Raw genomic sequence first — 12,500 nt, 5'->3', positions numbered from 1 at the left:
AACCTCAGTAGACGTTTTATGACACATTACAGTCACTTGGTAGGAAGTTGAGGATCAGCATTGGACTGTCTAGATAAAGTGGGACATCAGTATTTTCCCTTCCTCAACAGATACCTTCAAAATGCCTCTGAGCACCGAACCCCAGCCGCTACAGTCGAGCTCCTCAGAGACCGACAGCAGAAGATCAGCAGAGCTCCGGTCAGAAAATACAAGCAGCTTCCAGCGGGAACCTGTGGCACACTTTGGATTAAACCAACTTTCCCTGGAGAAATAAAGGTTTAAAAAATGTGTTGCTTCACTGTGGAGAAACGTGTTGCAGCCCAAATTCACTGAACTAAATAAAACATTTTAATCACAGCGCTTCCACCAAAAACCAATTTCTTCTCTGTAAATATAAATATATAAATATAAATGTAAATAAGCAGGGTGTTGATACAGAGCATGAGCGCTCAGCAACGTTACCCCGGATCAGGAAGGGTTCAAGGTGGATCTACTATAAATAACGGAGGGTACGAAGTGTGTAGAGACGAGGCCGCAGGTCTTTACTTCCTGGGTTTAGGAACATCTGGCTTGTTTCCTCTGGAGCCTCGATGCCTGATTTAAACAAATTTGTGAATAAAATTTGAGAGAAATAAGCCTTTTGTGTGCATAGAAAAAGTCTTAGATCTTTTATTTCAACTCATGAAAAATGGAGCAAAAACGTTTATATTTTTGTTCAGTATATTTCCTAAGTGGCTTTTTTCATTCATTTAAAACCCTCATATTTAGGAAAAGTTATGGAGGGAGGAAAAATAGCATTTTCCTCCAGTGTTGGAGGAACTAACAATTGAAAATAACAATGCCAGATGGGTTTTGGCCTTTCTAATGTTAAACATTATCCACATAAATAATCAAACTATCATGGTGTATCAGTGGAAATAATTATGGTTTTTCATAGACTACTTCATAGACATAGCACAGTGAATGGAGTGAAAATGTTATTTTGAAACATTTGGAGAGTTTCACTACTTTGTAGTTTGGCGTCGGCGACTGACAAAGCCAGACAAATGTGCGTACGCATGGTCTAAAGTTTGCGGGACGGCCCGCACATTCTCACGTCAAGTTGCGTGAAAACCAGCGTACGCAACCTTTTTGTACATACGCAACGTTTATATATGAAGCCCCAGGAGTCTGAAGTCTGGAGGTCTAAAGTCTGGAGTCTGGAGTCTAAAGACCAGACTCCAGACTTTAGACTTCCAGACTTTACCCACCAGAGAAGGTCTGAGAATCCTAAACCACCACCTGACCTCCAGACACATCCTTCATAATTCATAAAAGATGGATTTATCACCTTGACTCGGACCGGGGGTGACATCATTAGAAATGGACCGCCTATTTAAACCCAAACCGCCCAGTCCCCCCCCCCCCGCCGAGCGCCAGCAGGCAGCGATGTGCAGCAGCGGTACATGTGTTCATACTTCATTAAAGAATGCATAAGAGAATATATTCTGTATTTCAGAAACACGTGGCTGCGGTTTCACTTTCCTCAGTGTGACTTTCATCATCCGATCAGAGCAGAGTGCATGAAGAGGCCGGACTGGATGCAGAGAAATTATTTTGCTCACATTGATCAGATCTTCAGAACCAGGATGAGGGTTGGGTTCTGTTACCTGGTTCCTGGAACCGGCTTCTACTTACCAAAATACCTGGATTCGTTAATCCTCAAGTGAAACAAATCCTCTTATTGAATCCCCACCCCCCCACCCCCCCACCCCCCACCCCCCATGTCTCAATGACTCAAGCAATAGAAAGCCTGGACATGAGAATACAGCAAAATGCAATATTTGTGGCACATAAACGTTAACGAGTGTTGTGTTTTTTTACATTTTCTTTGTCCTTTTTTCCGCAAAAAATTATGTGAGAAGGTTTGGGATTTGGAATCAATCAGCAGATTTGATACTGGATTCAGATCAATAAAATGCTTTTGCAGTCCGACCCTGACCAGGATCACTTCTGACTTGAATTCTTCTCTATCAGGACGCAACGCAGCTACAATGAACATACGAGCAACATGAAGTATGATGATGTTTTATTAGGGCTGCCGCAGCTGGGGGGAGGGGGGGGGTGATACTTCAAGAAAAAACGCAGAATTAAAATTAAGATTAAAGTTAGAAATTTCTGAGAAAAAACTCGAAAAAAAAACGTATTTTTGGTGAGGAACCAGGTCAACAGTTCAGTCTCCACAGCACAGAAACAACATGGGAGCAAGTTTACTGATCTAGATATAGTGAAATTAGTTAAGTTGGTAGGTTATGATTCAGAAATTCTGTTTTTTTCTCTCAAATTTCTGACTACTGACATTTTTTTTCTTGTAAATTTTTGAGGTTTTGTTTCTTGTAAATTTCTGACTTTACGGGTTAGAGAAAAAGTTTTTTCTTGGAATAGTACCCCCTAATTCAGACGGTTTAAATAAAGACAGCCACAGGAGGAACAGAAAAACATCTTCAGGAAGTCAGACATGCCAGATGTGACCACAGTGTGAGGAAACAGGCTTTCTCCTCCTCCTCCTCCCTGAGCAGCCTACCTTCTGCAGAAACCTGGTTTGGGTTCAGCAGCAGGTCGCTGTGGTTTTGACGGTAAACCGACGTCTTCATCACCCGCCTCATTATTTCCCATCAGCCTGCTGGGAGAAACCACAACCGCTTCCCGTCGCCTCTGATCTCCGACGCTGCGCCGACTCCCGCTGAAGTTTGGGCACCAAAATAGCAACATGTACACACGCCGGCTTTCGAACACGCGTGTTTCAAAGCTCCGTGTGCTGAGCGGTGAGAGACAGAGGGGAACACGGAGCAGGAAAACACGCCACTCTGAACGGGATCCAAACTGAACCTGGCGTCTCACTGAGAGGCTTTAAAGCTTTTAAATAACGAGGAAGGTGTCACATGGTTAGTTTCCCTTTAACATGAATATAAATAGTTTTTATTACTTCCCATGGTTAGTGTTTTCTTTCCTTTAACATGTATGTAAATACTGCTTGTATGCTGCAGTGAGCAGATGGTTGCTGCTGTGAGGAGCAGCAGCAGATTACAGCAGGTTGATGTTTCCGCTCTGAACGCTGTCAGTCTGTTTCTGAACCTCTATCAACAGTTTGTCTGTTGTAAACCTCCAGACCAAGAACAGCATGTTTCACAGTGCTGCCCTGCAAAGGTTAACAGCTGTTTTAAATCAACACTCCACTCAGTTTGAACATGGAGTTATTTATTATGAAAGCAGAATATAATCTCCTCACCAAGATCAGATGCAGCTGGACCAGTTTGTAGCGTTCAGATTTTTTCTTCCCATTAATTTGAATGGAAACTGACATTGAACACGTTGGTGAACAGATTCAGCATCAGATCTGCTGCTGTGAGTCCAGCTGACTGTTGGTCCGACGCTTCAGAACAGAATTTCACCAAACAGCTTTTTACTGATAGAAGAGAACACAGAGGAGGGATACCATTTAGGAGAGATAGTTCCTGTTGGGGAGACCGGATCTACTTCTGTGGATCAGTTGCTGCTTTATTGTCTTCCAGCAGGATCTGATGTTGAATCTGTTCACCAACGTGTTCAATGTCAGTTTTCAGGAGATTTTCATGGCTCATTCAAACTCTACAAACTAGTCCAGCAGTTTATATTCTGATTTTCAAATAATCTCCATGTTAAAACTGAGTGGAATATTGCTTTAAAGGTTCAATGGTCAAATGGTTCAAATTAATTTTAAGAAAAATCGCTGCTGCTAATCAACATGTATTATCCACTTCTGTACCGAGAATACGTTTGTCAGGACAGCAGATAATGAAGATAATGAAATCATTTTTCTCATTTTCTCACTGTACCTTTGTAGAGCAGAGCATGTGTTGCACTTACACAGTATCTGTTCAGTGAATTATACCTGCTGTAGAAAATAAATCTAGTTCATCATTCCACTTTTTGAAAATGAAGAGCGTCCAGTCTGTTAAAGTTCTCGTTTTGTCAAACAGGGACTCAAATTCAACATGATTTCACACAAATACGTGAAATGAACACGAACTCTGTAACGGCAATTTAGGTTCTGGGAAAATAACGTTTCTCCACCACAAACTGAATTACGTTCCCCCGCAACGAATTTAAATTTCATTCTTCCGTCACGAATTGAATTACGTCCCAAAGGTCGGTTAACGGTTAAGTTTAGGCAAGTAAAACGACTTGGCCCTGACTGGCCACCATGTTACTTCAATGTCACACTACTTCCTGTTTATAGTCGTGTCTCCTTCAAGTAACCGTTTCCTGCTGGGAAAACATAAATTTAACACTTTATGTTCCACCAACACATAATTTGCTGTGAAGTCATGTTCATTTCACGTTTTTCTGTGAGATCAGTCTGCTTAAATTGCATACAATCCTTCACAAGTCACATGATTTGGTTCGAGGCTGGAGGCTAAATGTAGGTGTCACTTTTAATTTAAAATGGTGCAGATCATATTTTGGACTCTCTAAAATGCGTATCACTGCATTTCAGTCATTATTTCCTTCAGAGCAGGATGGAGGATTTCAGACGGATGGAAATGTATCTGCACCTAACAGGTGGCTGAAAGCTGATTATTCTGCCGGGAGCCAAGAGAGTGATGAGGAGAGCGAGCGTCTGGCAGGAAAACCACGAGCCGATCCACCACCGAGAACCAAACCAGACCCGCCGAGTCTGGAACCGAACGCGATGAAACCTGCCGACCGGCAACAAGCTGCTGCTGCTGGAGCGTTTCCAAGAGAGGAAGGAACTCATTACATTTACTCACATTACTGCAACTGAGGAGCTCTTTTGTGTACTTGTACTATTTTTCAGTATTTTTAAAGTCAGTACTTTGACTTTCCCTTCAGTCCATTTTAAATCCATCCATCACAGAACAGATTGTGTCTCTCCATCAGCAACAGAAACTGGATCAACAGAAACTGGATCAACAGAAACTGGATCAACAGAAACTGACAAACTGTGGATCCATTCACAGTGAGAAGAGGAATCTGACTTTACTTTGTTTCTGCACTTTATTTTCTCATTTCTAATGTTTCCAGTGAAAAGAATCTAGTTTGAACTCTGACCTCTCTCCTGTTAGAATCACATGGAAAAGATCACAGCTAACAACGTTCTCTGTTCTAAAGAGGAACTCAGGAACTTTTACTCTGAGGACATTTTAAATCACACACTTTTTACTTTTACTGAAGGAGATTTTTACACCGGTACTTTTACTTCTACTGCAGTAAAATATCAGTAAAGTAACAGAACTTCTACTTCAGTAAAATATCAGTAAAGTAACAGAACTTCTACTTCAGTAAAATATCAGTAAAGTAACAGAACTTCTACTTCAGTAAAATATCAGTAAAGTAACTTCTACCTCAGTAGGACAGTCTGGTTCTCTTTCCTGCGTCACGACGCTCTGCTCAGGTTTGTTTTGCTGCCTTGCTCCGTGACTCTGCGGCAGAACGGACCGCTGGGTTCTTTCAGTGTAATCCTGTTAGCTGGCGAGCGCGTCGGCGTCAAACAGCTGAATAACGGACTCCCCCGTTAGTTACCGCGGCCCGTTGCCACGGTAATCCACCGTAACGAGGCCGGGGATCCGAGCCAGAGAGAGGAATGGAAACGAGAGAAGAAAGGAATGTAAAGAGGATCTGGAGGAGAAGTGTGACGATGCCGACCCTGTTCTGACAGAACCGGGACAGACTGATCCAGACCGTCTGCAGAACAACTAAAATGTCTAATGGTGTCATGTAGACTGGAGGCCTTAAAAGGTCATGAACACCTTTAAACTAGATTTGAAACTCTGCAGTGAGGAGAGATAACTCCACTTGTCTCCAATGCAGCTTCACTTGTTTCAGGAGTTTTCTAGAACAGAGTGTCAGTCTGTTGAAACCAGTCAGAATAAGGCAGATCACTGCACTGCTGTCAAGGAAATGACTCTTGATTCTACTAAACTCTTCAAACAAGTTGATTTGCATTGGAAACAAGAGAAATTATCTAACAACACTGGCAGATTTTTTCACTTATTTTAAGAAAATGATGAGTTTAGTACTCAATATAAGACTAAATGACTTGTTAAGATGGATGCTGATAGAATCACATACTGTTTGTGCTCAGCAGCCTCAGCAGCCTCAGCAGGAGGATTCGCCGTTAGCTACAGCGAACCGGAAAAGCCATCAGGTTCTTGACTACAGCCATACTGTAATTGTGCAAAATGGGAACTTTGGGTGCCAGCAGTCGGGCTAATGAGCAGAGCTAATTGGTTAACGAGCTCCTTATCCGGAGCTTCCTCCTCCTGCAGCTAATGGAGCGTCAAGCTAACTGGCCACCGGCGGCGGCGGCCATGTTCCACAGGTCATTTCCTGCTGCGTGACGCTGGGTTTGGTTCTCCTCCGGGACTGAGGGCCGTCTGCCAGAAGACTCTGCTGTGTGTGTGTGTGTAAAGTCAACTAAAATTCATTTATCAAGCATTTTTAAAGAAAAATTAGTTTTTTTTTTTACCTTTTTGCCAATGTAACTGGACTTAGTGTTCACCTGTTCACCAATATGGGACAAAAAATGTTGATTCTATAAATTTTATATCAAAATGAACAGATCAACTCTTTCTGGTAAACAGCACATTTCTGTTGTTGGGGGTGGAGACAAACATTTCATCCAATCAAAATTTGAGAACCGTTGGAATTTATCCCACCACCATTTTCAGCGATTCAGTTTAGGAAACTAAAATAACACGGTTAAGGTTTGGAAAGGCTTTGGTCGGTTCAATAAGAAAAACTTTAGCTAAAAATTTAAATTTGACTCACAGTAGAAATTTCTTACCTACAAGCTGCGAGTTGAACGACCATCGACCGTCCGGCACCCGACCACAGCGCCCGACCACAGCGCCCGACCACAGCGCCCGACCACAGCGCCCGACCACAGCGCCTCATGCTGCTTTCCAAAGTGCAACAGAACAAGTTCAAGTCGGAATTCCCAGTTGGAAATTTGGAAATTCGGACAAGATTCATTCCGCCCGAGTTCTCTGACATAAACACAGCTGACATCACAGCAACACTTTCTACTTAAAGAGCAACTAAACCCCAAACCACCTTCCATAGAGTACAACAGGTGGTGACATCACCTGGCACAAAGACCAGCCAATAGCAGATGAGCAGTGTAGTCCCTTACTTTTCACCATAAGGGGTCAGGCTTCACCACAGATTTGGGTTTGGAGTTTAGTTACACTTTTAAAAAAAACATTTTTTAACCTTTATTTAACCAGGTCGGTCCCGTTGAGATACAAAGAGCTCTTTTTCAAGGGAAGCCTGGCCAAGATAGCAGCATAAAAAGAGATAAAAGTTGCAACAACATTAAAACAGACAAACATTAAGACACAAACATGCAATAAAATAAATAAAAACAATTACAACGTTCATAAAAAACATGTGCAAGTACGAAAGGAATCTCCTTCTAGGTCTCTCATCACTAATAAAAGTTGATTTTACTTGATATGTAGTTTTTGTGTGATGAAAACGTGTTTCCATTTCCATTTGTAACGTAATTCAGTGACTTGTGCTTCGTTAGTAGATAGAAGTCTTTGCTGTATGAACTAGCCTGCTAACGATAGAGCATTGTCAGCCAGTGGAACGCACCATAACTTTCCACTGAGCTGCTTCAATGTGACACTACTTCCTGTTTATAGTCGTGTCTCCGTCATGTAACCGTTAACGTGCCACCAACATGCCATTACCTGTTAACAAGTCGTGTTCATTTCACGTGTTTCTGTGACATCAGGTTGGAACAGAGACACGCTTTATACAGCACAGTGTTTCCTGTCGGCTCATTCTTCTTCTTCTTCTCTCTTTCTCTCTCTCTCTCTCTCTTTCTCTCTCTCTGTCTCTCTCTCTCTCTCTCTGTCTCTCTCTCTCTCTCTCTCTCTCTCTGTCTCTCTCTCTCTCTCTCTCTCTCTGTCTCTCTCTCTCTCTCTCTCTCTCTCTCTGTCTCTGTCTCTCTCTCTCTCTCTCTCTCTCTCTCTGTCTCTCTCTCTCTCTCTCTCTCTCTCTCTCTCTCTCTCTCTCTCTCTCTCTCTCTCTCTCTCTCTCTCTCAGGTTTTGGGTTCAGACTCAGAAGGGGATTATGTCTCCATGTCCGGTTCGCCTCAGGACTTCCTCTCCAGGCCGGCGGCCCACAGCATCGCCACCCAGACCGCCCAGACCCCGTCTGCCGCCGCCGCCTTCTTCATCAGGTCAGTCAGCGCTGCGCTCCTCCATCATCATCATCATCATCATCCTCCTCCAACATCCTCAGCGTTCACAGACTGAACACAGCAGAACTCAGTACAACACATCAGAGGAAACCAAACTGTCTGTAGCAGCATGTTGCTCTCTGTCTGTCTGTCTGTTTGGTTTATTTGTGTTTGTGTTGCTGAATGTGGACTGGAAGCACACTGCAGTCACACTTTGATGTTAATGAGGACGAATGCGTCTCTGACGTGTGTCACAGCTGGTTTGGGTGATCAGACCTTCAATGAGTCTTGGATTTCATTTGTTTTTGCTCAACCTGAATATAATCTGATCATCCAGGACGAAGGGTAAAAGTTGTAGATGGCGTCTCAAGATGGAGCAGCAACACTGTAGATGTGTCACTGCATCCAAAATGAGCTTCTACCATTAAATCAGAAGTGTGGAGGTTAGAGGAGCAGAGCTGCTGGTTCGACTCCCTGCATGAGCTGGTTTCTCTCACACTGGTTTCAGACTGGAAGACAGGGAAAGAAGGGAAGTGGGGGAGGAAGAAAAGGAGTGCAGGCAGGTGCAGAGTAAGGCTGCATTCACACGTACCATTTTGCTTGTGTGGGAAATGCCTGGAGCTTCCTGTGAGGAGAAATAGAAACGATAAAGTTATCTGACGTTAGCTAACTGAGCCGGTTAGCTCTTCTATCAGATAACAGTGTTGAGCAACAGGCAGTCTTAACATATAAAATCCAGTCTGATCCGCTCTGCCTCGCGGTAACTACGACGACAACTTTCTCCACTGGCGACTTCTCCATCTTTGTTGCTGTTGTGGGAAACCGGCTTCTTGCAGCGTGAAGCTCCGCCTTCCCATCCTGATTGGTCGGCTGAGAAGTAAGCGGTTCGCATCACCCGGCTGAACCAAACTCAGCTCAGCCGGGACGGCGGTTAAGACAGGTTTGACACCGGAAAGTCTGGATTTTAGAAACGACAAAAATGTAATTGCATACAGCGTGTGTTATGAAATGACTGGGGAAATGTAACCTGGAAGAAATAAAAAAGGCTGTAACTCGTTTTCTCCTTTTAAAAACTACAGAGAGAGAGAGAGAGAGGTTTTCCCTTGCAGATCAGACTGAGTCCTGTCTGTCTGTGTCTCTGTCTGTCTCTCTGTCTGGTGTCTCTCTGTCTGTCTCTCTGTCTGGTGTCTCTCTGTCTGTCTCTCTGTCTGGTGTCTCTCTGTCTCTCTGTCTGTCTCTCTGCCTGTCTGTCTCTCTGTCTGGTGTCTCTCTATCTGTCTGTCTGTCTCTCTGTCTGGTGTCTCTCTGTCTCTCTGTCTGTCTCTCTGCCTGTCTGTCTCTCTGTCTCTCTGTCTGGTGTCTCTCTGTCTCTCTGTCTGTCTCTCTGCCTGTCTGTCTCTCTGTCTCTCTGTCTGGTGTCTCTCTGTCTCTCTGTCTGTCTCTCTGCCTGTCTGTCTCTCTGTCTCTCTGTGTGGTGTCTCTCTGTCTGTCTGCCTGTCTGTCTCTCTCCTGCTCCTCTGTCGACTCGCAGCAGAAGCTCTCAGACGGAGATACTTTCTCAGACGGAGATACTGGTTTCTCAGATGGAGATAGTGGTTTCTCAGATGGAGATACTGGTTTCTCAGATGGAGATACTGGTTTCTCAGATGGAGATACTGGTTTCTCAGACGGAGATACTGGTTTCTGGTGTTTCTCTGCAGACGTGGAGCCTCCAGCTCTCCACCAGCACTTCTGTCTCTAATTGGCAGATTTTCTATTTTTATCCGGTCGGAGCTGCTGTCAGACCCAACAGGTCTGCAGCTGTCAGACCCAACAGGTTTCTGCTGTCCTACAGGTTTCTGCTGCGAGTCGAACCCGGATCTGATCTGCTGGTGCTGGATCTGTGGAAGAGTCGTGGCTGACTAGAGAGAGTCTCATAAACAAATCCTCCTTTTCCCCGGGATTTTATATTTTATATTCTGTTCCCAGACCAAACTAATATGGAGCGTCGAAATCTGGGTGATGGATGAGGATGTTACACACGTTTTCTATCTATCTATCTGTCTATCTATCTGTCTATCTATCTATCTGTCTATCTATCTGTCTATCTATCTATCTGTCTATCTATCTGTCTATCTATCTATCTATCTATCTATCTATCTATTGGATCAATAGGATTTTCAAAGTGGATTTGTTTAGTTTTTAGTTGTTTTTTTACTAATCAATGAAATGAACAGCTGGGTGGTAAATGGTTAAACATATAGATTTGGGTCAGGCTTTATCTGGATAGTCCAGTGCTGATACTCTCTAACTTAACATCAACTGACTGTAAAGTGGCACTAAGAAGTTTCAGCTGATTCATCAGTGAGAAAAGTAATCAATAGATAATCAATGGCTGAGTTAGAAACAGAGCTTAGGGTTTAAATTAAAATCATTTTGGGGGTCAAGATTGATGATTGATGATTCTACTATACAAATTAATTAGCATATCTATCTTTTTTCTGATTTTGCTGTAATTTTTGCGTTTTTCTTGTATAAAATTGAGATCTGATACTGAGCCAAACCTGAACTTACTCAGTTCAGGTAGGAGGAACCTGCACACCTGGAAAACAGGCAAAAAATGCCAATAATGGACAAAAACGTGACGAGACTGGTAGCAAAAGATGATCTTATTTCATCATACTAAAGCTCCACATCATGTAAAGCAGGACTCCCTCTCCTCTGTGATGATAAAGGAGTTGGATGTGTATCTAAACATGGTGAAAGCATCAAAACTAAATCCACACAATCCATATTAGAAAAGCGAGCCTCTAAACGAGCCGTTTGGACTTCCGTAACTTTGCGGCGTCACAAAGGTTCGCTCATTATCATTTCTGTAAGAAATAATAGACTAACAAAGTGTTTTTTTCAAAGCGGTCGAGCGGTCGTCATCGTTTATTACCGGAGAGTTTTCCCTACCTGTAGCCGCCGGGCCGCGGCGTCTCACGTTTCGCTCTCGAAACGGTTAGCCGATCGGAACGGAGGGTCGTGAATATTAATGAGCCTTAAAGACACGGCGACAGAAACGGCCTGTTCTTGGTAAGGCTCAGAGAGATGCTGGAAAATGAACGTGGAGAAATGGATTGAGAGTGTTTTTGGTTCATGACACCACACACACAGCTTTGAATGGAGCTTGAACGTTTCAGCCTCTCGACTGTCATCAGCGCTTCTTTCTTGTGATACTGAACAGTTTTCAGCCTCTCTGCCTCCTCTGATGATGAATCAGATGAAACAAACTGAAAAGGGAAAGTCTTTCTCCACCTCTCTACCTGTGAGATGAAGCAGGAGAGTTTTACTAAATGACTAAAAAAATAAAACATGTTGGACAGATTTTAGAATAAAGTCACGGCACCGAAGCCAAATCCTCCGTCTGCCAGCAGCTTCTTCTTCGCTTCCCTTAAACCCTTAAAGCGGCGCAGGCCGGCCGGAGCCTTCAGAGCAGCGTCGGGGTCGACGGTATTACCCCGCCGTCACATCAAACACTTCCCAGCATGCATCTGTCAGCGGACGGAGAGCGGGCTGAGAGGAGAGAGAGCCGCTCCGCTTTTATCTGCCGATCTTTGAAGGAGAGATTTCCCCTCCAGCTCCCAGCAGACCGAGCTGCTGCTGAGCCAGGCACACACACACACACACACACACACACACACACACACACACACACACACACACACACACACACACACACCTTCCTGGTGCATGATACAGACCCATGGCATCCATCTATTTATCCTGCATCTATTCTGCATTAGTACTGTTGACTATTCCTATTTGAATGTTTTTCAGTAAAACTAATTAAGTGTAAATTATCATATATACTGTATATATACTGTATATATATAATTTAACAAAACTCTGGAGTTTCTCAACTAATTATTATGAATCAACAGACATGTCTTCACGTCCAGTGGATGTAAAAGTGCTGCATCAGTTAATCAAGCCTGCAGAGCAAAGTTGGATTTCCAAAATACTCTGCATCTATTTTATAAACAGATTAATTACATGAAGTTCAATTCATCACTAATATAAATGATCCAGTCTGGAGAAGTGTTCGCATCTCATCAACCAAAGGCCAAACTCCTTCAGAAAGCACCGTGTTTTTATTTTGTGCTTCAGGAGTCACATCTCTTAAAAGAAGAGATGAAACTGACTGCTGACATCAGCAGAAACCTGTCAGTCAATAAAAAGTGCTGAAACTGCAGAAAAAGCCAAACTGACAGGTCAGTGAGTCTGGTGTAATACTCAGTACGCTAT

General features: G+C 43.3%; 1 protein-coding gene across 1 annotated transcript in view; it reads left to right on the top strand.

Annotated features, from left to right (window-relative positions):
* kif26aa (kinesin family member 26Aa) overlaps window positions 1-12,500 on the top strand; it is a 74,892-nt gene that overhangs the window by 12,284 nt on the left and 50,108 nt on the right. The window contains exon 4 of the mRNA XM_078289785.1: window positions 8,149-8,231. Within this exon, the coding sequence (XP_078145911.1) occupies window positions 8,149-8,231 (83 nt within the window). The remainder of the gene's footprint in view (window positions 1-8,148; window positions 8,232-12,500) is intronic.

The sequence above is a fragment of the Centroberyx gerrardi genome, chromosome 18 (assembly GCF_048128805.1).
Source record: "Centroberyx gerrardi isolate f3 chromosome 18, fCenGer3.hap1.cur.20231027, whole genome shotgun sequence".
Classification (NCBI taxonomy): Eukaryota; Metazoa; Chordata; class Actinopteri; order Beryciformes; family Berycidae; genus Centroberyx; species Centroberyx gerrardi.
The sequence above is the reverse complement of the archived record's forward strand: the minus strand, read 5'-3'. Positions and strand labels throughout refer to the sequence as shown.